A 21258-nucleotide genomic window follows, 5' to 3' on the forward strand; every position below is an offset into this window, starting at 1 on the left:
GCAGAATTTCTACAATTGATAAAAAGTCAGGGAGAACCCTGACTTTTTGCACTTGAAGCATGTGAAAATTTTGGCAGGAATGTGTTTTTTTTTCAATGACATGCTACATGGCAATGAAAGAACCAACACACTTGTACGCTTTTCTGGCTAGCGTGTAAACATTTGGAGATTTGCCCATCTGTCGTGTATAGAGGTTTGCGAGTACGGTAAAAGTCCATTATGATGAAAGCTCATGCTCATGGGGAAAATATTCATTATTGCAAACTTCTTGCTATAAGCAAAGGTCAGGTAGAACTTTGGAATTCTTTACCTGAATTATAATTTTTCTTTCCATAATTTTGTTCAGGTATTCATAAATGAACAGGATTTTTTTTGATTGTGAAACTGATTTCTGGCTCACAGCAGTAGATTTTGAAACATGTTCTTGCTCTTAATTTCATATTCTCGATACAATTTAGCCGACTGATCAGGCAATTAAAATTCTCAATTCCATGGTTTTGTGGACTCGATATCTTTCTGCTAATTAGAATATTTTTTAATCATTTGTAATTACAACAACATGTGTCCAGTCCTGTGCAAATGACTTTGAATGGAGTTTCAGTCAAATAAGCTCTAGCAGTGAGAGATGATTCTTACAAAGTATGAAAGACTGGATACCAGGCAGAGATAAAGATGAATTTTGGAAGGAAATCCAACAGAGAACGGCATCGTTTCTCTCCAAGATGGCTATTGTCTATCGTTTGTGTCTCCTAGATTGGAAAAACAAAATTTAAGCCACAAAGCTGAGAAACTTCTGAGAATTGTATACCTGCTTGAGCCACGTGTAAAATCCAAAAATTTTGCTTTCTCTGGTACTTGGTTTTGCTCTTTTACTTCATCATTTTACTCTCCATCCTAAACCCCTTTCATGTGATCCACGATTTTCTCTTCTAATAATGTTCATATGTTGTTAATTATTTTTCTGTGTCTAAAAAATGTTTCAAAATGAGATAACAAGATAAAGCTCATATCAGCCTTGCGCTGAAATTTGATAGGATATGATGCTCATGCTGATTTACATTTTTCGACCCAATATACATATAATAACAATTTTGTGTGTGTGTGTGTGTGTGTGCTATATTATATGTCTGGCAATGCTCAAAGTATGCCTAAATATAAAATTTGGTGAACGTTATTCTCATATATATAACCTTCTGAATAAATAATAAAGATTTTGAGTATTTACTTCTTGTTGTTCGAATCATCATCTAAAACTCTTTGGATTTTAGGGAATGGTCAAGCTGTCCAACTAAAAGATGCAAACAATACCCCTCGAATAATGAATTGTGTTCGTAAAATTGAAAACCCAATGCTCAAAGCAAACAAGGTAACTTGGTGTTTTTGACTTACGTTTATTTTAAAATAATTTTTCTATTTTGTAATCACTCTTTAGGGAATGGCATAAATCTATGTTTAGTACATAATTTTCCTTTTTTTATTTGACAATAACACATAACATGCACAAACTGATACAAAAGACAAAAACAGAAAAACCAGTACAAAAAGAGAAACAAAAAACACATATAAATATATAAATTAGGAACATTCACTCTGTGACCCCAAGGGACTAGGGTGTCCTTACAATAGGTTTACAAAAAATTATCTATTGTCTGTTGCAACTGTAATTCATTTTTCAAGGATTTTTTTTTAAATTTATGTTATTATTAAAATAATCTTTTACCTTTTCTTATTTTAATATAAAGTATCACAAAGAATTAGTTAATGTCAAGTTATATGTACCTTTACATTCTATCTTATTAGTGTAATTAGTATTATATATATATATATATATATATATATATATATATATATATATATTTCCCTTCTCCCCCTCTTTCTTTATACAAAGGCCACAGCAGACAAAATGCCCAATGAGGGGGCGGGGACTGATAAAAGATGCCCATAAAAACGGATGTCGAATACATATCTAAACTATATTAAAAATACAGCAACCCAATGAGAACAATGAAAAACTAATAATTATGATAAAATATAAATATCCTGCCCATAAAAAAATTATGGTTGTGTGTATGTGTGCGCGTTCACATGTCATCTAAGTATGGATAGCTTCTTGATTTATCCCAATATGTTTATCGTACTTCTTTTTAAATGTGTCAATTGTGTTAGAAAATATATACTTTACATTCAGAAATGATTTTGGTATCAGTCAAGGTGCTACAAGTTTGTAATGAACTTGTCTATTTCTACAAAACCGGAAAATGAAATTTCTATCTCCAAGTGTTTTTATTAATGTCCCAATGTTTTTTGAAATTGACTTAATTGCATTGCAATTTTGTTAGATATAAAAATCATACTTGTGCAAAAATACCTACAAGCTTAGATTTTTTAAAATCATATCAGCAAAACTATGTAAAGGACTGTAATTGACATAACATTATCATTGCTTAATTCTCGAGCACTCTTATGCTATTACTTTTTTTTCTGCCTTATACAATCAACCCTCGTTAAAATTACCCCCATCGTCTTGCTGAAAATGAATGTTGTATTGGAAGGTTGTTATATTGAATGGAAAAACGTAAGATTATTTGCTATATGAAAACTACCGGTCTTTGCAATAGAATGGTTGCTATAACGTGGGGTCGTTATAATGAACATCGACTGTGTCTGTGTGTATATATATATATATATTTATTTATTTATTTATTTTTTTAGCGGCTACTATTGCTAGGGCGCGGTAGCCCGGTCGATAAGATGCTCGCCTAAAGTACCGAAGGATGTTTAGAGGTGTCGCGAGTTCGATACCCAGTTCGTCCTTGTCAGAAAAAAAAAAACTTTCCTGACACAGGAGTACAACAAAAAACGGCGACTTGACCGCAGCAAAAATTGCTACCGCAGGGAGTCCCCCATCGAAGGGTTAGCGCACCAACCTCTCGATGAGTATGAAAAACAAGCCTGCCGTTCGGAATCGGCAATAAATTGTAGGTCCCGGTCTAATTAGCCCTCGTGTGCAGAAAATGACCGTGGTGCGACAAAAATGATCAAAAATGATCAATGATCAATGATCATTACTATTGCTAACTATATTTTAGCAAAGTAGATAATGATTTGAGTCCAATTCATTAAAAGTTTCCTGAAAAAAAGAAGAAAAAAAGAACTCTTTAATTGTTTCCTATTAGCAGACAGGTATCTTCCGTAATGCTCTCAATGCACTATTCCACTCTCCAGTAATAATTACGTAGACAACTAGAAAAAACTTCTAAAAAGACGTATGGTCTTAATTCTAATCTTTTTATTTGGTATCTTTCTACATTTTCATAAGTAGACAATAAATTGCCACATAAATGTGTATTTTAAAATGCTCATTGCTTATTTTCATACAATAGTCACCCTGAAAGTTATGGCTTGTACAGTGACAATAGGCATGAAAAACTATTTCAGTGACAAATTTTTACAACGTACAACAATGGTTCCTAACCAGGGGTGCGAGAAAGCATTTTTTGAGGGTACGAGATGGGAGAAAAGAAGTAAGACAGAGTAAGACATTTTGGTTGTTCAGGAAGATAAAAATGATGGAAAAAAATCAAACTTTTCAACTTTTGCATTATATAAGTAGGCAATTTTCAGATGCTTTGTCAAAGTTGCTTTTTCTGTTTGCGATAGTGTACAATTGTTTTTTGATCTTGATTCTGCAAATGACGGCAATTTAGTAAAAGATGCTTTCTTTGGGAAATGTATGTGCCAATGTACATATTCAAATAGAATTGAAATATTCTGATTTAGAACAATTTTTGTAAGCTCAGTTGGAACCATTTACAACACTAGGGGGAAGATAGCTTCACAAACAAATTTAATTCCTACATTTGCGGAACTAGGTTTCACTACTTTTGCTGATGAAAAGAAAAACCAGAAATTGCTTGAATATAAATGATAATATGCAGGCAGCCCCGTTTCAAAGAAAGAACCTTAATTTTGAAGGGTTATTATGAAAAAAACCCTATAACAAGTCAGTCACTAAAGCTCTACATGTACAGTAATTTTAAATTTTTTTTGGATTGATATACCCGTGTGCATTTTTTCTTTAATAAATTGATTTTGCAATTATATTTTAAGTTCAAAATTTTTATAACAGTTAATTAGTTGATGATTAATTTAATAAATCACAAAAAACTAAATATTCAGAAAATAAAACCACTTGTTATTCAAGGGGGTGTAGCAAGTCGAGTGTATGTAGGGGGCACAAAAAACTTTCTTCCAGAGGAATTGTTAGTTACCACCCTTCAAGAAAGCATTTAAATTAACAAAATCGCATAAAAACTGTATTTTCTGTCTGTGTTTAATTTGTTCACCAAAATATAGATTTTAAGAAATAGTTTTTGGTTGGCTTGGGGCCTATGCCTCTGCAGGAAGGCAAATCGAATTACACTGGGGATACGAGAGGGGGGAAAAGTTTAAGAACCACTGATCTATAACAATTATGTAGATTCAATGGATGTAAATTCAAATAATGATAAGGATAAATAAAGTGATTTGAACAAAACTACCTTGTTATAACTGTTGTTGTAAAATTGTAATGAATTTTTATAAACCTTAACGTCATAACATTTTTTTTAGGATATTGATAGCGATGGAAACAACAAAATAGAACCTTTAAGTGAAGGTGGTGAAGAAGATAAGTTCAGCTGTAGGTCCGATATTGTTGAGAAAGGCTTGGTTGTTGCGAAAATACCAAAAGAAGGAAGTGACCTTAGCATTGATGATGGCGAAGAGAAAAGAGATATCAGCAAGGAAGATTCCATAGGTTCAGGTGAGACAGTTTTTTCTTGTTCTATATTTTATTCATTTTGGATTATATTTTGTTCTTTTATTATCTCAAATAGTCAAAATATAGACTATGAATATAGAGACACATCTGATAGCTGTAAACACTTCTTGAGACACTTCTAAAATCCCAAAATTTTACTTTCTCTGATGTCTTTGGTTTTGCCCACTCTTTTATTTCATCTTATTATTTTCTCCATTCTAAACACATTCTAAAGAATATGGATAACATATTTTCCCCTAACAAGCTTGATGTGACCAACCAATAGATGCTGCCTTCATTCCCAATCCAACTCGTTAACGGCAGTAAATTTCATTATAGCAACATTACTGGACTTGGTTTGTGGTAAAGTAGGCTTGTAGCCCACTTTTGTAACAAAATTGTTTTATGTTATATCTTGGGGGAATGGGGGGGGGGCACAACACAAATAAAAGCCAATGGTCAGAGGCGGATTAATATCGGTTGAGGCCATGGGCACAGAAGAAAATATTGGGCCCCTTAAATTAGAAAAAAGTGTAAAGTTGGGGTTTTTCGGGGCCCAAGGCACTTGCTGTTAAATCTGCTTCTGCCACTCATGTCATCTGATAGATATTCTTGAGCCGAATTCAATGGTGCCACTTTGGTTGTCATACCACTTCTGGTTTGGGCACCAGACTCACGGCTGGCCTGCTTTCTTAATAAAATTGTTTTATGCTATATCTTGGGGGGGGGGGGGTGATTGGAACTCAAATAGAAGCCATTGGTGTCGGCCTGCTAGATATTCTTGAGACAGGTCGTGATTCACCTCTAACCCATCCCTTAATACATAGTCAAATTGCGAAATTGACAGTGCCATCCTGCTCAGCACAAACTCTGGCATTGGAAGACAGGAAATAAGAATCAATAACCAGTCATGGAAAAATACACTTTTTTCCATCAATGACATTTTTATAGTGTCCCACAATCGACTGACAGTTTACGAAATGGGACAGCAGGGAAACGGTGACAGATACTAAAGTCATTCTTCCGGGATATAAATGTGTGCAAGGGGCTGTATACTTATTAAAATTCAAAAAATTAATATTTATATGGACACTCACACCCTGTGCCTAAAAACTCAATTAGCTGTTGCCTTATCTCTCCTGATGCCAACAAAAAAATTTCCATGTTTCCAAGTGCAGTATTCACTGAGGTAGTAGAATTCAAAAATCGGAGGAAAGAGGAGTTGTCCATCAGTTTTTGTTGTTCTTTTCCAACTTCCCTCCGATTTTTGAATTGTAATATCTTAGCGAATACTGCACTTGGAAACATGGAAATTTTTTTGTTGGCATCAGGAGAGATAAGGCAACAACTTTCTAATTGAGCTTTTGGGCACAGGTTGGGCTGTCCATATAAAAAGTTAATGTTTTTATTTTAATAACTATACAACCCCTCGCAACATGAATGACGCATCTTAAATTCCTGACTTCACACATTTATATTCCACAAGAAGAACTAATATCTGTCACCGTTTATTGATATCCCATTTTGAAAACCATGAGTCGATTGTGGTGCACTCTATCATGTCAGTTGTTGGTATTTCATGTTAATAATATACTTTTATTTCAATTTCTTTTATGATAGGAGAAGGTGACGGCATTGAAAGTCCAGATGATGATTTAGATATTGATAAATTAGAAACTGCCACACAGGACATAATAGAACCAGAAAGTCCAGCTGAATGCTGTCCGGATTGCTGTTATGTTCACTTTCCAGTGTGCAGTGGTGATGAAGACTCTGAAATGTGGACTAAATGGGCTGAAATTCGACAGAAAAGTTTTTCTGTAGTGGAGCATAAATATTTTGAAACTGTTATAATCACCATGATCCTGATAAGCAGTTTAGCTTTGGTAAATATGTGATTCTGCTTATTATTGCTTAGCGTGTTTTGCTTACCAAGCTTAGCGTTTCGATCAGGAGGGTTGTCAACATAAAATTTCTGTGAAACACTGGATAATTAATTATAAGGCTGTTCCACGATAATGAAGTTCCTAAGTATAATTCCTTCACGATAATGAAGTTCCTAAGTATAATTCCTTCACGATAATGAAGTTCCTAAGTATAATTCCTTCACGATAATGAAGTTCCTAAGTATAATTCCTTCACGATAATGAAGTTCCTAAGTATAATTCCTTCACGATAATGAAGTTCCTAAGTATAATTCCTTCACGATAATGAAGTTCCTAAGTATAATTCCTTCACGATAATGAAGTTCCTAAGTATAATTCCTTCACGATAATGAAGTTCCTAAGTATAATTCCTTCACGATAATGAAGCCATTCCATGGAACTCAAATTTTTGAATATTTATGTTAGAAAAGTGTGTCCCTATTGTAATCTCAGCGGCATTATAGCCCCCCAGGGCAAAATAGAATAAGGCTCAGGCACCACCTTTTAATTGACACATTTCTTTTCATAAACCAATATGTCAGATGCTATCATGGAAGTTCACAATAGTTCTTTATCCCCACTCACATTAACTAGACCAGTATTTCCCAAAATGGGCAATATTGCCCCCAGAGGGTAGGGAAAGGTCCAGAAGGACTGTAGAAGCTTTGGGCTTAGTATAACATCCTGTGAGCTGGTGTGGGTTAAGGGGGGGGGGGCGGGGGAATTGGAAAGAAAAATTTTTTGAGGAGGGGGGTGATATGGACCAAAAAGTTTGGGAAACTATGAACTAAACTATACATGCTCAATCCATGATGTATAAGCCAAATGTGACCCTTATCGTCATCTGATGTGGCCCGCGATCTCAAACCAAATTTTGTAAGAATGAACTAAAGTGCACATTCTTGGATCACTTCAGTAAGCCGCAGCACATTTACAGATTACTTAAGTGGTCTGCGACACAACTATAGATTATTTAAATCGCCCTTTTTCTCTCTCCACTGCCTTCAATATACCCATCTAGCATTTGTATCTAGGAAAAGAAAGCATACATGTATTTTTTTTTTCATCTATAAAGCTCGGGGACTGGGGGAATTCCTTAAAAATCAGTTTAAAAACTATTTTTCTCATAGCGATATGCATATTTTTTGACTCCATGTCAAAAATGGCCATTGTTCAGAGGTTACCTGTAATGTTAAGTCTATTGAATAAATTTGGTGCCAACAAAATGTGGCCGTTATAGGAGGTTTTACCATATGTTAGTTTTTGATTATACCTTATGTTCTGATCTCATGGTACCATAAAGTGTTGTAGCACATAATTTTTTTGAGAATATAGTTGTGCATTCAGCTGATGGGATTCCAGCTGGTGTTTGGCGGAACCCTGGGGTTTCATGACAGCTTTCGTGAATTTCAACATGATCAAATGCCAGGGTACCCTTAAAAGTCCCAGAACCTTTAAAGCTTTCAAAGAAGAAAACTTTTCTGTTACTGATACTCGCAAAGCTGTTCTTTATTTTGAATTCTAATGAGATAGTGTCATTTAAAAAGCAATTCAAAGCACTAAACAACTTAGAAACAGTAACCAGTGCCGTCTTAATGCATGGGCTCACCAGGGTACGTCCAGGGGGCCTCAAGAAAAGAGGGGCCTCAGAAAAAAAAGTAGAATTTTTTGACAATTTTCCAGGTAGGGCCTCAGAAAAATCACTTGGCTCGGGAGCCCATGATGCTCTTAAGACGGCCCTGATAGTAACATTATATTTTTGCACCAAATGTTTGAACCAGAAGCTGATAAATATTCTTTTCCATTTCATGAAGAAATTAGGCTGTAGGGTATGTTGTAAGAACAGTGTTTTTGTGAAAATTTTTCATCCGCTGGAAGTGAGGATTCTTGAATTGCAGAATTTACATTACTTTATGGGGCCACTCAAGGTCTCCTAACAGATTAGTCTCACCCGATCAGTCACCTAAGCCTCTTTCACGTTTCCCTGAGGCTATGATGCTGTTGGAACGGCAGTGGAGACACTTTTTTTTATAAATATTCAAAAATTTGTTTGATTTCTGCGGAACAGTCTCATTATCACCAAGGGTTCCACGGAAAGCCTTATAACTATATTAGGTTCTTCGAGAAGTTTTATGTTGGAAATGTCCAGTCTAGCTTATAGGTGGCTGTGTCCCATGTTTTCTTCTTAATGAAATGCAATAAGTCTAGAGTAGTGTTTCTCAACCTTCTGAAAACAAGGAAAAGTAAACTGCAATTTGACAGAAAATAAACAATTTGATGGACCACCTTTGTCCGGCATCACAGGACATGCTTACATTTTTTTAGCTATAACACCTGCTGCCCGGGCTTTCTTTAATGATGCTTTTTGGATCATGCGATATCTCCCTCTTTCTTTGAGGGACATACAAACCGTATTCAAGTTAACCAATATGGAGACTTCCTTCTCGACTCATGAAAGAAACAAATCTAGATTAAAGAATAATTATAGCAAAAATTATAAATATTCATCTTACATATTTGTTAGGTGTTCAACTTTTTTTTCCCGTAATTTCTCAGCAATTTTAATTACAATTGATGATAGTGACTACCCCTTTTTTGATGATAATTGGCAATGTCCCGCATTTTACGGATTATTATTTAAAATCCCAGTTTACCATATTTTTTCTCGATCAATTATGGTCATCAGATCATTTGAATACTTTTTTGTGAAACACTGTTCATTTTTGTTAACTTCGATTTGTAGCAGCCCTTTATTTCCATACCTTTTAGCAAATTGCGTTTAAAGCAATAAATTGCAATTTTTTAACAAAATTTAGTGATGTCTCGTATTTAAGAGTGCGCAATTTCCTTCATTCTCCTCAATTATATATGTTGAACCTAATCCCTATGTATGGATATTACTAACATCAATTACAACGGGTGGATAATTTTATCAAATCTGCCTGCGGGCCACCTATGCCATCGTCACTGACCTTAGGTTGAGAAATGCCGGTTTAGGGGAAAGAACACTAAAATTAAATTAACTTTTTCCCCTTTAGTTTCCATCAGACTTACACAGAGGGTTTTATGCTTTTTATTTATTTATATAATTTTTTTACTGTTCGCAGGCTGCCGAAGATGTTCACCTTCCAGAAAGAAAATTGTTGAAAGACTGCCTTCAGGTCATGGACAAAGCTTTTACAATTCTTTTCCTTTTTGAAATGTTGCTCAAATGGCTAGCATTTGGATTTAAAACTTATTTCACAAATGCCTGGTGCTGGCTCGATTTTGTTATAGTTTTAGTAAGTATTTGCCCATGCATTTCGTCTTCTTTTTTTTTTTGGTGTTATTCAGTGCTTTTAGCATTTATGATATTGATGCTACAAGTTCTAAAAAAACAAAATTATAACGCACATTTTTATATCATAATTCCGTGCCTGTAATCTGTGGATTATATATTTTTTCAAAATCAAAAATTTTCTTAATGTGGATTATACAGCTGCGTGTTATATGCAAGGTTTTTTTTTTCTCAGAAAGAAGTTAAAATAAAAATTGTTTAAAGAAAAAAATCCACAAAAAATGTTTTTTTAAAGATTGTTGAAAGTAATTTCATATGGATGCAAGTTAGAAGGATTAAAAAGTTTTTTTAAAGTGGCCAACAACTTCCCTACCATTCATCAAGATTTCATTAGCTGTGATACATATAACTACTGGAAATTTACAGATACGGATTATATGCAGCTTTGGGATATAGGATGCAGGGCTCCCACTTGTCCTGCTTTTTGGTAAAATGTCCTACTTTTGTCCCTACTTTCTAGATTTTGTCCTACTTTTCCTTTTTTTATTTATTTATTAAATCCTGTCAACAAAATTCATTTAACTGTTTTTAAATGAAGAGGAAATCGTTTATATATTGCCAAATAATACAAATGTAGCAGATTGCAATTGATGATTCCGCTGAAGCAGAAATTGTATTGTTTTTTCAGGTTATTTGGGGTGTATGTGGACCATTTGGTGTATTAATTTTTCATTTGCTTAGTTTGAGGGTTCCACAAGTAAAGTATTCATTAAAAACTTCTGTCTGGATGGAAAAAGTAATTTTGTATTTACTACTTCATGGTCTTGGACAGTAACTAACATTCATCATTCAAAAATATGGTACACATTTTGTGTATAGGTGAAACAACAGTTTGCATAACAAAGCAGTTGGATACATAGGCCTATTCTAGGTTTTGTGACTCTGATGGTACTAAACAGCATTCAATTGCCTTTGGTATTTTTAGGACATGCAGAGGCATAAAGAATGTTTGCAAAGAGCTAGAAATGAAAATGTTACATTTGTCAAAAATGATGACACTGGCATTGAACAGTAACATGTAAGTGAATCCCTTTGAAAAAAGGATGGACACCGCAGTAAAACCATCCGATTCATCTTTATTTATTTGCATTAGACCTTGTAATTTACTCATTTTGCACTGTGCTTTTGAAAGTCGTCTCGAAAGAGCATCGTTCTTCAAAAACTTACATGTCTTCATAATTTGCTGTGCATCAAGGAAAAGAGTAGACAGACTAGACTGTGGAAGACTCCAAAAAAGGACTTAATATATATCATGTGGAGACAGAAAATAATTATCTGTGGTTGCTAGTTCACTGTTTTGGCCAAAAATTGTGTTTCCTACCAAGTCATTTCTACCATTTTGCTTTGGCTCGAGTCAATCTTATAGGGTACTGAAATAGTGCTATGGAAAACAAACATTATTAATAATTTTTTAAATATTTTTTTGTGATTTTATTTTGATATGATTATGTTGTCTAGGGGGGGAGGTACCCCCCATATCCTATTTTTTCTAATTTTTCGAGTGGGAGCCCTGAGAATGACTGCCTTCCCCCCTTCCCCAAAGTAGTGAATCTTGCATTTGCAGATTATAGGCAGGAAATCATAATGATTGTGTCTTATAGAATGTACAGTGAAACCTTGATAACTATATTCTGCGAACCAAGGAAACATATCATTTGTAAAAGAATTGCCATTATATCTCAGAGGCAACATTATTATCATGTGCCACCAAATTTATGCTTTTGTTTGCACCTTTTCCGAATTTATGTTGTTGGTAACACCAGAAAATGTGCTTTTAGGTATTTACTCACTGCGTAAAATTTTCATTGATTAGTTGATTAATGAAATTCAGATGTATGCTTTGTCCCTGTTTAACCACATTGCAATTTTTTTTTCATGCACAGGAAGTAGCAACAACCTCATCAGTGGTTTTGGTGATCATGTGGTGCAAAATACTTACGTTAATTATCTAAAATTTCTTCCAAAATATCAGCAATTCATTCAATGGTGGGCATAACAAGTGCAGGTGTGGCGTATTCAGCTACCATCGTGAGAGGAAGCTGTCTGCAGGTTCGATCCCAGAGATTAAAAATAAATAAATCTTCCATCGAACCTGAGTCAATTACTGAAGATAACGCCCTCACAATATGTCACTGCCTGTCTCGTCCATCCATTAAAAAGGGCGGATTCACAATTAAGCATGTGAATGTGTTCTACCCTAACCAAAATTGAAAGCGGGTAAAAAAATTTCCTCAAACTAGAGTTTCATACTCTAGGAACAATTTCTTTGGAGACAGAGAATTCCAACCCCAAATTCAAATGGTAGTAAGTTGCCCTATGGTGTTATGAGTTTGTGTGTGGTAAAAAAAGGATTTCTTCCAGTGGTGAAGTGAATATAAAAATTCTACACAGGAGTTGTGAGAGCATTCAACATGGTCTGGTGACTTGAGTTTAACTGTATTTTCGCTTTAGGTCGTGTGTACTACCAGCCCAGACAATAGATTTCTATATACTCAGCTTGTATATACAGGCTCACACCAGTAGGAACAATGTTGAAAGCAGATTCCACCACCACTTTAGTAAAAAAAATTAGCATCGTTCTTGGGTGAAGAGTGGGAAACAAATCGACATCCACATTTTCATTGTTTATATTTCTGTGGTGTTTGGTCAGAACATAATAACTCCAAAATCACATTTTTGAGATATAAGCATTTTCATTGTCGTTTAAAAATCAAAAATAAAGCATGCACACAAATACAAATGAATATATCATACATCAGTGTGTTGTTGAGCCGTACGCACATATTTGTGCATTTATCTCACTTCTAATTAGTTATAATTAGCTAGACTCATAGGCGTCCGTAGAATTTTCTCGAGGGGAATTTTCGGATTTTTTTTCTTTTTGGGGGGGGGGGTTACTTTTTCCCCTGCAAAATAACACTGTAATCTTAGCTCAAGGGGGTTGGGTTGAGATTCTAACCCCCCCCCCCTTTTACAAACGCCAATGGCTAGACTTGCCTCCAAAAATGGTTTTTTGATCTAAAAGTAAGTATTATGTTCTGACCAAATACTACAGATTTTTCTACTATGTATTTATTTCCACGTCTATTGTAAGCAAAACCGCAGCCTGCCTCTTATTAATAAAAATACCATCATATCTACACTATTTGATCATAAGTATCAGCTCTTTGGTTCCTCTGCATGTCAATTTGACCATAGCTTGTGACATTTTGAACAACTCTGCTTTTCTCACAATGTGGCATTAGTCTAGTGAGGGCCCGTTAGTGTTTCAGAAAATGATCAAGCACCAGTCCATATTTCTTATGACATATGTAGCTGGCTTCTTAAAATAGGTTATTCAGAGTTGGACTGGCATGCTCAGAGCTTAAACCCTATTAAGAACTTTTGGAATTAACTGGAATGTTGGCTGTAAGCTAATCCACCATGGCCAGAACTAGTCACGACATTTTCACAAGAATGGCATGCTATTCTGATCTCACCATTCCGAAAATTAGTGGATAGCCCTTCCGAAGTGATTGGCAGCTCTTATTGCAGTAAAATATGTGTCCATCTGTTATTAATTTCTACTGTATTGGCCATTAACTTGGAGTATCTAGATGACAAGATACTCATGATCAGATAGTGTATGTCTTTTATGTTACCACATCTCTGTAGCTTGTTTTGGGACTCACAACTCACTGTTCTTTTATATAATGAAAACTTTCTAAGTTTCTTTACAGAGGATTCTCCGAGAGGTAAAAATGAAAACTTACTTTTTGAATTGAATATTTTTCATTGTGATTTGTATTAAGGAATAGACAGTTATCTTTTTTTTAAGCAGTGATGCTCATGATTTTCTTATATCAATCTCTCTCATTTGTCTTTGATTAGCCTGACATCCTTTTATACTAATATTTTATTTTGGCAACTTCCATAGGTTTCCATGTTTAACCTAGCTGTAGGTCTTGCTGGCAAAGCTAACATTCCTGCATTTAAAACTATGCGTACTCTTCGGGCTCTACGCCCTCTGCGTGCCATGTCACGCTTGGAGGGCATGAGAGTAAGTAATGGACCTGCATTTGAAAAAAAAACAAGGTTACAAAAAAAACATGCCAGGAGAAATATGCATTAATATTTTGCAATTCTGCATATGCCTTTATGTGTGGAGGGTACGAAAACGCTCTAAGAAGATGTAGATAACCGGGAGGTCATTTTTGTTGCTTTTTTTTGCAGGGGTGAGAGATAACGATGAGAGCAAAATATCCTGCTTCATGTGGTGATGCCATTACCTGTCAGTGTGTTTTGCTAATGTCTAATTTACCTTGTGTTGCTTTGTTTCTTTGTATCAGTGTTATGTCTGTCTCTCTCACTCAGTCCCATCTACCTTTCATCTTCCTCCTTTATGTGTATGTGTGTGTGTGTATGTGTTCGGTGTGCTTTTAAAAAATTTGCCTCTTATCTGCCAGGTTTCTGTGGTAAATCTTTTAGCCGATGCTCTTGGGGCTGGAAAGATCCAGGCCTTCAAGACGATGCGTACACTTCGTGCTCTACGCCCTTTAAGAGCTTTATCGCGCTTCCAAGGAATGCGGGCAAGTACTTTCACATGCATGGCTTTATGGGGTTGGGATTTCCTTTTTCTTCTATGCTTGCTGCATGTCTACCTGTAGGTTCCTTATTGAGAAGAAAGTGATTAGAGCAATCTTCACATGTACTAAAAGTTCTTTGGAGGGTAAAATAGCTGAAAAAAACAAGGAGCATAAGTCAGTCAAATACCTTTCTTTTTTTCCCACATACAGTTATACTCCAATTTATGTTACCTTGTATTTACATTGTCTCTAGAGGGAATGTGTACGAGGTGCATGTACAGATAAGTGGTAGTACGCTATGGTTGTTAATGATCCTGATTATATCATTGAAAAATACTTTATTAAATTGTATACTTTTTCAATCTAAAGAAATGTAAAAATTATAGATTTCATCAAGCAATCTCCGCGGGATCATTCTCTAACCCTGAACCCCCGTCAAGGCTCAATTTTAACATTATGGTATAATTGGTATGAAATGTTTTCTTTAAATTATTAAAAATTATATATATTTTTTGATTTATTAGGCAGAAATTTACTTGTAAAGTTGGCTTTCCTGCTAAAGTTTGTTATACCAAAGTCATTAGAGTTGGAATATCTACTGAAAAAAATAGCGCAAAATGCATCTGCAATTTTACAGTCCTTTGGTTTTTATCCTGCATATTTATATAATTTCCTAATCCTGAGATCCAGCTGATGAGCTGGTCTTCTCATGCAGAAAAATCTCATCTCGATGTATAGTACGTGCTAGCATCTGTTGGCTAGAAAGGTGTCAATATGAGTAAAATACTGATATGAAATATAATGAGAGAGAGAGAGAGACAACTTAAACGGTATAAAACGTTTCTGCCTGAGTAACTTGAAGTAAGGATAATATATTCAAAATACAGGCTTTCAAGATTTTTTTTTTCTTTCCACAAAATTAAGATTGGTTCCCACTGCGCGTGCACATTGCATGTAATGCCCGCCAAGAACAATTCCAGGATACCAATAGCATGATCTGCATGCATATTGCTACTAGAATGTTTCATTTCCACTTCCCTGCATCCCAGAATGCATTTATGCAAGTTGAATGAGCTCTTATTATCTTTCACCTTATAGAACTGGTTTCTAGACATTGATTTATCGAATGTAGATCTAGCAAATTAGATACCACATCGAGTAGAATTCTAGTATTAACTAGATTTAAATTAAAAAATGCATATGACAGTATTTGTTGTTAAAAAATATTAAAAAAAGTTTTTTCCTCAAGGTCAAACCTGGCCAATAGATATATAACATTGCATGCAGACAGAGTTGGACTCTTTAGCTAGCTATCATGATTTTACTTCATCCAGTTTGGTATTAAGGAATATGGTTGACGCTCAATTTTATGAACCAACATGTTTTCATGAACTGGTCCGCTGGTTGCAAACAATATACAATTTTTTTAAATGCCTTTCTCATTTATGAACTTTTGATTTTTATGAACTGATTGTTCAAGTTCATATAAAAGCGAGCGTCAACTGTAGGTACATGAGTATCTAGATTTACTTTGGAACACAGTGATACATTGACCTACAAGCAATCCAAGTTAGAAGAGAAAAATATTAACTGAAAAAAAAATATATATATATGCACATAATAGCCTGCAAACATTCAACTCTAAAGTGTGAACATATGAGGAAAAATATATCCGATCAAGTTTTCGAGGCGATTGTGTGATGAAAAAAAGTTTTTATAGCTATTAGGCCACTGTAGAATAGACTTTACAGTCAACGTTTCCCCAGATGTTTCAAGATTTTAAAGTGTGAGATTGAGATCTTTGCCCATATTTATGCATTGACTCTTTCCTCACCATTAAAATGCACAATTATCCTAATTGCTTCAACATGAGAGATTAGGCCATCAGGTTAAGTTGGGTTTGGATTCTTGCATGAAGGAACACAACATGCATACCATATCTGTATGTACCAAATTCCAATAGCGAAATGATAAAATCAGTCAATCAGATAATCCCAGTGACCAGTGAAGGAATGGCAGCATTCCTGACAAACAGTGAATTCCATCAGCGAACAGTGAAAATCACAGCAGAGCTGTTCCATACAAGCTAAGCCAATGCATAAATATGGGCTGAGGTCTTAATCTCACATTCTAAAATCCAGAAACATCTCCTGAGGATGCCAACCACTGTAAAAAATGGAAATTTTGACTGTAAATTTCAATTTGTTTTCGGGCAACTGGGTTGCCCGAAAAACATTTACTAAACACGAAAACCTCCTAGAGCACACCAAAGTGTGGCTCCTCAGACTAACTGAAAGGACAACTCTTGGACGGTACTGTGTATTTGTCTTGAAAGCAAAAGTAATATTTGAACTGTTATAACCGTACAAATTTAAGTTGAACAAACTACTTTTACTAAAGTTCATTGAACTATTATGACAGTTGGATAAACTTGGGTTGTAAAAGCCCACTGCTTCTTTTAAAAAGTAATTTTGTTATGCACAGAATAATACGGTGAACTGTTCCACTGTAATTTTCTTATGAGTATCAATGCTTGTAGGCTTTGGAACAGACTTTTTAAACAAAATCAATATTGCTTTAAAAGTTTTTCGTTATAATAGCAAAGTTCGATTTCAGATATGACTTTCATGATACGAGCAATCATGTAAGTTGAGGTGCCACTGTATGTGCTGGTTGGCAGAAAGTCTGTGAAACATTGAAAATTCATAAGAAAATAATTACGAAATTATCATATTGAGGTGCATTTAGAACTGATATTGTCAGTATAGATTGATTTTATTTTGACAAGACAAAAATATTTCACAAATTACTGACAAGTCAATGTCAAAAAAATATGCTGCAGGATGTGAATCCCAAAAAAGGGTCATCTAAGATGAGTATCTTATCAGTTCTTCATTCGTGTCAGTCCTTTATATAAATAATGTGTTTTCTGAAGAAAAAAAATTTCCCATGAAAGGAATTAAGCATGAACATCTGGTGACGTGATATTGACCATTATAAACATAACTAACCAACCAATGGCTGATCATAGTCCCAGTGGATTATCCTGCGATGATTTACCGTGACCGAAGGAAATACGTAATTTTCACTGTCAGCTATATATTTATCAGTTTTTGCTACACCAACTCCTATCTGTGATTTTTGTTACTATTTTTTCCTCTGTCAAAAAAAATAACACCCCCTCCCCTGCTGACAATACCAACTCTGCACCTCAGTCTAAACGATTCTGAATTTTTTAGGAATTTCTCACAGACTTTCTGCTCACCCTGTACAACTGCATACCATACTATGAAACAATAATTGCATAATACATGCAAACATTTTTCCCCCAGCTCAAGGTGCACAACCTCCAACCTGCAAAATGGTTCCATTCAACCAGCAACGGTATTCCATAAAATATAAAAGTATCAATCCACACACCAGGATAAATAAACTATTTTCTGTCCGTTAATGGTAGCCATCTTGCTTATCTTGGTAGCACTGAAAAATCGGGCACAACACTATGTACACACTCAGACTGTTAGGTACACATACTCACACTTCTGGCACAACTTACACAGTAGTAAACTGTCCATGGCGATAGATCGGAGTAGTGTTTGGTTTGAAAGAAAGATCTTCCTTATCTGTGTGCCCTGTAGACAAATGGTTGTGCACCTCTGTTCTAGTGTTCGTAACGATAAAATAAATACTGAAATATGTTTCAGGCTGCAAAGTCAGGTACAGTATCTAATAGAAGTTTCTGAGTGTATAATATTGTGGTAGAGAGAGAGTATATGTGTGTGGAAGAACATACAAGTATTTATATAGAGTAGAACCTATGCTATATTGAAAGCAAAGATGAGGATGAAACCCATTACAAGAAAAATTTAAGATACAAGTGCAGTAGACTCTTGCTACTCTGCCACGTATCAGACCATGGTGTGTCTGATTACCAAAATTCCTTATTTTACTGAAAATTAGTTGAAAAAGTCAATTTCAGTAATATAAACTTCTGTGAACAGACATACAGTGGCATTTTTTCCTCTTTTATGCTCGAACAAAACTAGCCTAAAAACACACGATTACAGGATGAGCTCCCAGCGTACATCCGATTTATCGAGAGTCTACTAAGTAAATAGTGCTGAAAAAGCTGTAAAATTGCTTCAAAAGAAGGGTAACTGATTGAGGTTTTGTTCTAATGGTTGCATCAAACTTTCAACATTAGGGGAGACAAAAAAATTCATATTTACATAAAGGTCTTCCAGTCTCGCAAGATGCACCAATGCATTATTAGTATAGTTCTTATTAGCAATTTCTTTACTTCAGAAACAGTTCCACCTTTTAATTTATGATGGAACCATTCTGCTATGTCAAAGCCCTATCTTGATTTCTATAACGCACACATGAAAGACATTCAGGGGTGTTGGAGCCGCAGGTACTGTGGGTGTTTGAGCACCCACAGGTTAGAAACACTTCCGATGGCCCTGCAGACCTGACCCTTCTGATTTGCCTTGCTGTATGTACGTATCATCACCACCCTCTCAGTCCATGAGAGTATCATATTACACATGTAAATGTAAAAACCTATTTCGGTTTTACTGGTACCGTAGACTCTCTACTATCTGGTCTCTGTACTACCCGGCCTAGTTAAAAATTAATAGATAATAATTGCCTGTGATTCCAAGCTGCACAAAAACCGAGGGGTGTGCAAAATTGGTCATTAAAATCTCCTGCACTGCCCCACCTCAAAACCGGACCGGTTTTTATGCAGTTTAGAGCCTAAGTGGAGGGACATTGCGCCATGTGTTTAGAAAAAAAAAATTTCAACAGATGGTAATCTAAATGTTTAACCTGGTAACCCGAATCGTTTGTTGATCCAAACAGGTCCTGGTTCCAATTAGTTCAGATTTGGAATTAGCAGGGTTCTACTAAAAAGGAGGGACTTATCTAGTATCATATTGAAAATTTTTGTTTCAAGTTCAATGCCTCGTTTCAGTGTCATAGATATTTTAGTGACATACTTTTTATTACACGATGTTCCCATTTAGGTGGTCGTCAATGCTTTGGTGCAGGCCATCCCCGCCATCTTCAATGTACTCCTCGTGTGCCTCATCTTCTGGTTGATTTTTGCCATTATGGGTGTACAGTTTTTCAATGGTAAATTTTATTCTTGTGTTGACGAGAATCACGTCAGACTCAATAGTTCGATTGTTGAAGACAGGGAAATGTGCATCGCTAAAAACTACACGTGGCAAAATCCTAAAATCAATTTTGACAATGTACTAAATGCCTATCTAGCTCTTTTTCAAGTGGTGAGTAAATTTTATTTTTCATAATTTTATTTTTCTCATTTCATCTCACAAAAGGCTGTATATCACAATCTACCTTTTCATCAGGGAAAAAAATAAAAAAATATATAGTCTGATTCTTTTAACTGTGGCAGCCCAATTTATCAGTGTTAAAATGCTTTGAATTAACTGACCAAAACAAAGATCTATGCTGTAAAAGGGAATATTGCTATATTCATGTTTTAAAATACACTGCTGGCCACCGTAAATGCAACACCCTGAAGGAAGCATGCAAATAATATGAAATTTACAACATGCATTAGCGGAGGTGAGATATGCAAATGATTAGAATTTCAGCGCAGACGCACATCACGCGCGCCTGTGGCGCCACTTCAAAGCGCTATTTAAGGCTTGGAGATTTCGACGATTTGAAGTACGGCAATTGTGTTTTTCTTGTGGTTTTTTCAAAAAAACGATCAATTATGCCTCGTAGAAAACAGCGATCATCTTTTGATCAAGTATCCGAGTTCGACAGAGGAAGGATAGTGGCCTACCGAGATTGTGGATTATCTTTCAGGGAAATCGGTAGTCGTGTTGGACAAAACCAAACAACTGTAATGCGGATATGTGATCGTTGGATGCAGGAGGGTACGACGGACCGACGTGTTCGATCGCATCCACCTCAGTGCACCACTTCACGTGATGACAGGCGTATTGTGCGTATGGCAGTGACGGATCGCTCAGCCACATCACGAACCATAGCACAGCACATTCAGTCTGTACCGCATCATCCAGTGTCTGCGCGTACCATTCGACGCCGTTTACAGCAGAGTGGTCTGTCCGCAAGACGTCCATTGCTTCGTCTACCCTTGACGCAGAACCACAGACGTCTCCGCCGCCAATGGTGCGATGAAAGAAGGATGTGGACGGCACAATGGAATGAAATTGTCTTTACTGACGAGTCACGCTTCTGTCTGCAACACCACGATGGTCGGATTCGAGTCTGGAGACACCGTGGAGAGAGGATGCTGAACAGCTGCGTTATGCACCGCCACACTGGTCCTGCACCGGGTATTATGGTATGGGGCGGTATTGGATATCACTCTCGCACTCCTCTAGTACGCATTGCCGGTACTTTAAAAAACGAGCGCTACATCTCCGAGGTGTTGGAGCCAGTTGTCCTTCCTTACCTTCAGGGCTTGCCCACAGCCATATTTCAACAGGATAATGCGCGACCACACGTAGCACGCATTGTCCAAAGGTTCTTCGTCAATCGCCAGATTGAATTGCTTCCCTGGCCAGCTCGCTCTCCGGATCTTTCGCCGGTAGAAAACATGTGGTCCATGGTTGCTCAACGACTGAC

General features: G+C 35.9%; 1 protein-coding gene across 1 annotated transcript in view; it reads left to right on the plus strand.

Annotated features, from left to right (window-relative positions):
• The window catches only part of LOC149071665 (sodium channel protein para-like), a 197167-nt gene that overhangs the window by 153375 nt on the left and 22534 nt on the right, over nucleotides 1-21258 (plus strand). The window contains exons 21-27 of the mRNA XM_089247738.1: nucleotides 1269-1366; nucleotides 4612-4804; nucleotides 6422-6687; nucleotides 9834-10007; nucleotides 13980-14102; nucleotides 14509-14631; nucleotides 19656-19919. Coding sequence (XP_089103864.1) covers nucleotides 1269-1366; nucleotides 4612-4804; nucleotides 6422-6687; nucleotides 9834-10007; nucleotides 13980-14102; nucleotides 14509-14631; nucleotides 19656-19919 — 1241 coding nt within the window. The remainder of the gene's footprint in view (nucleotides 1-1268; nucleotides 1367-4611; nucleotides 4805-6421; nucleotides 6688-9833; nucleotides 10008-13979; nucleotides 14103-14508; nucleotides 14632-19655; nucleotides 19920-21258) is intronic.

Source organism: Pholcus phalangioides, unplaced genomic scaffold, assembly GCF_987345545.1.
Source record: "Pholcus phalangioides strain wild (caught in Gottingen) unplaced genomic scaffold, Ppha-v1.0 ptg000018l_1, whole genome shotgun sequence".
Taxonomy (NCBI): Eukaryota; Metazoa; Arthropoda; class Arachnida; order Araneae; family Pholcidae; genus Pholcus; species Pholcus phalangioides.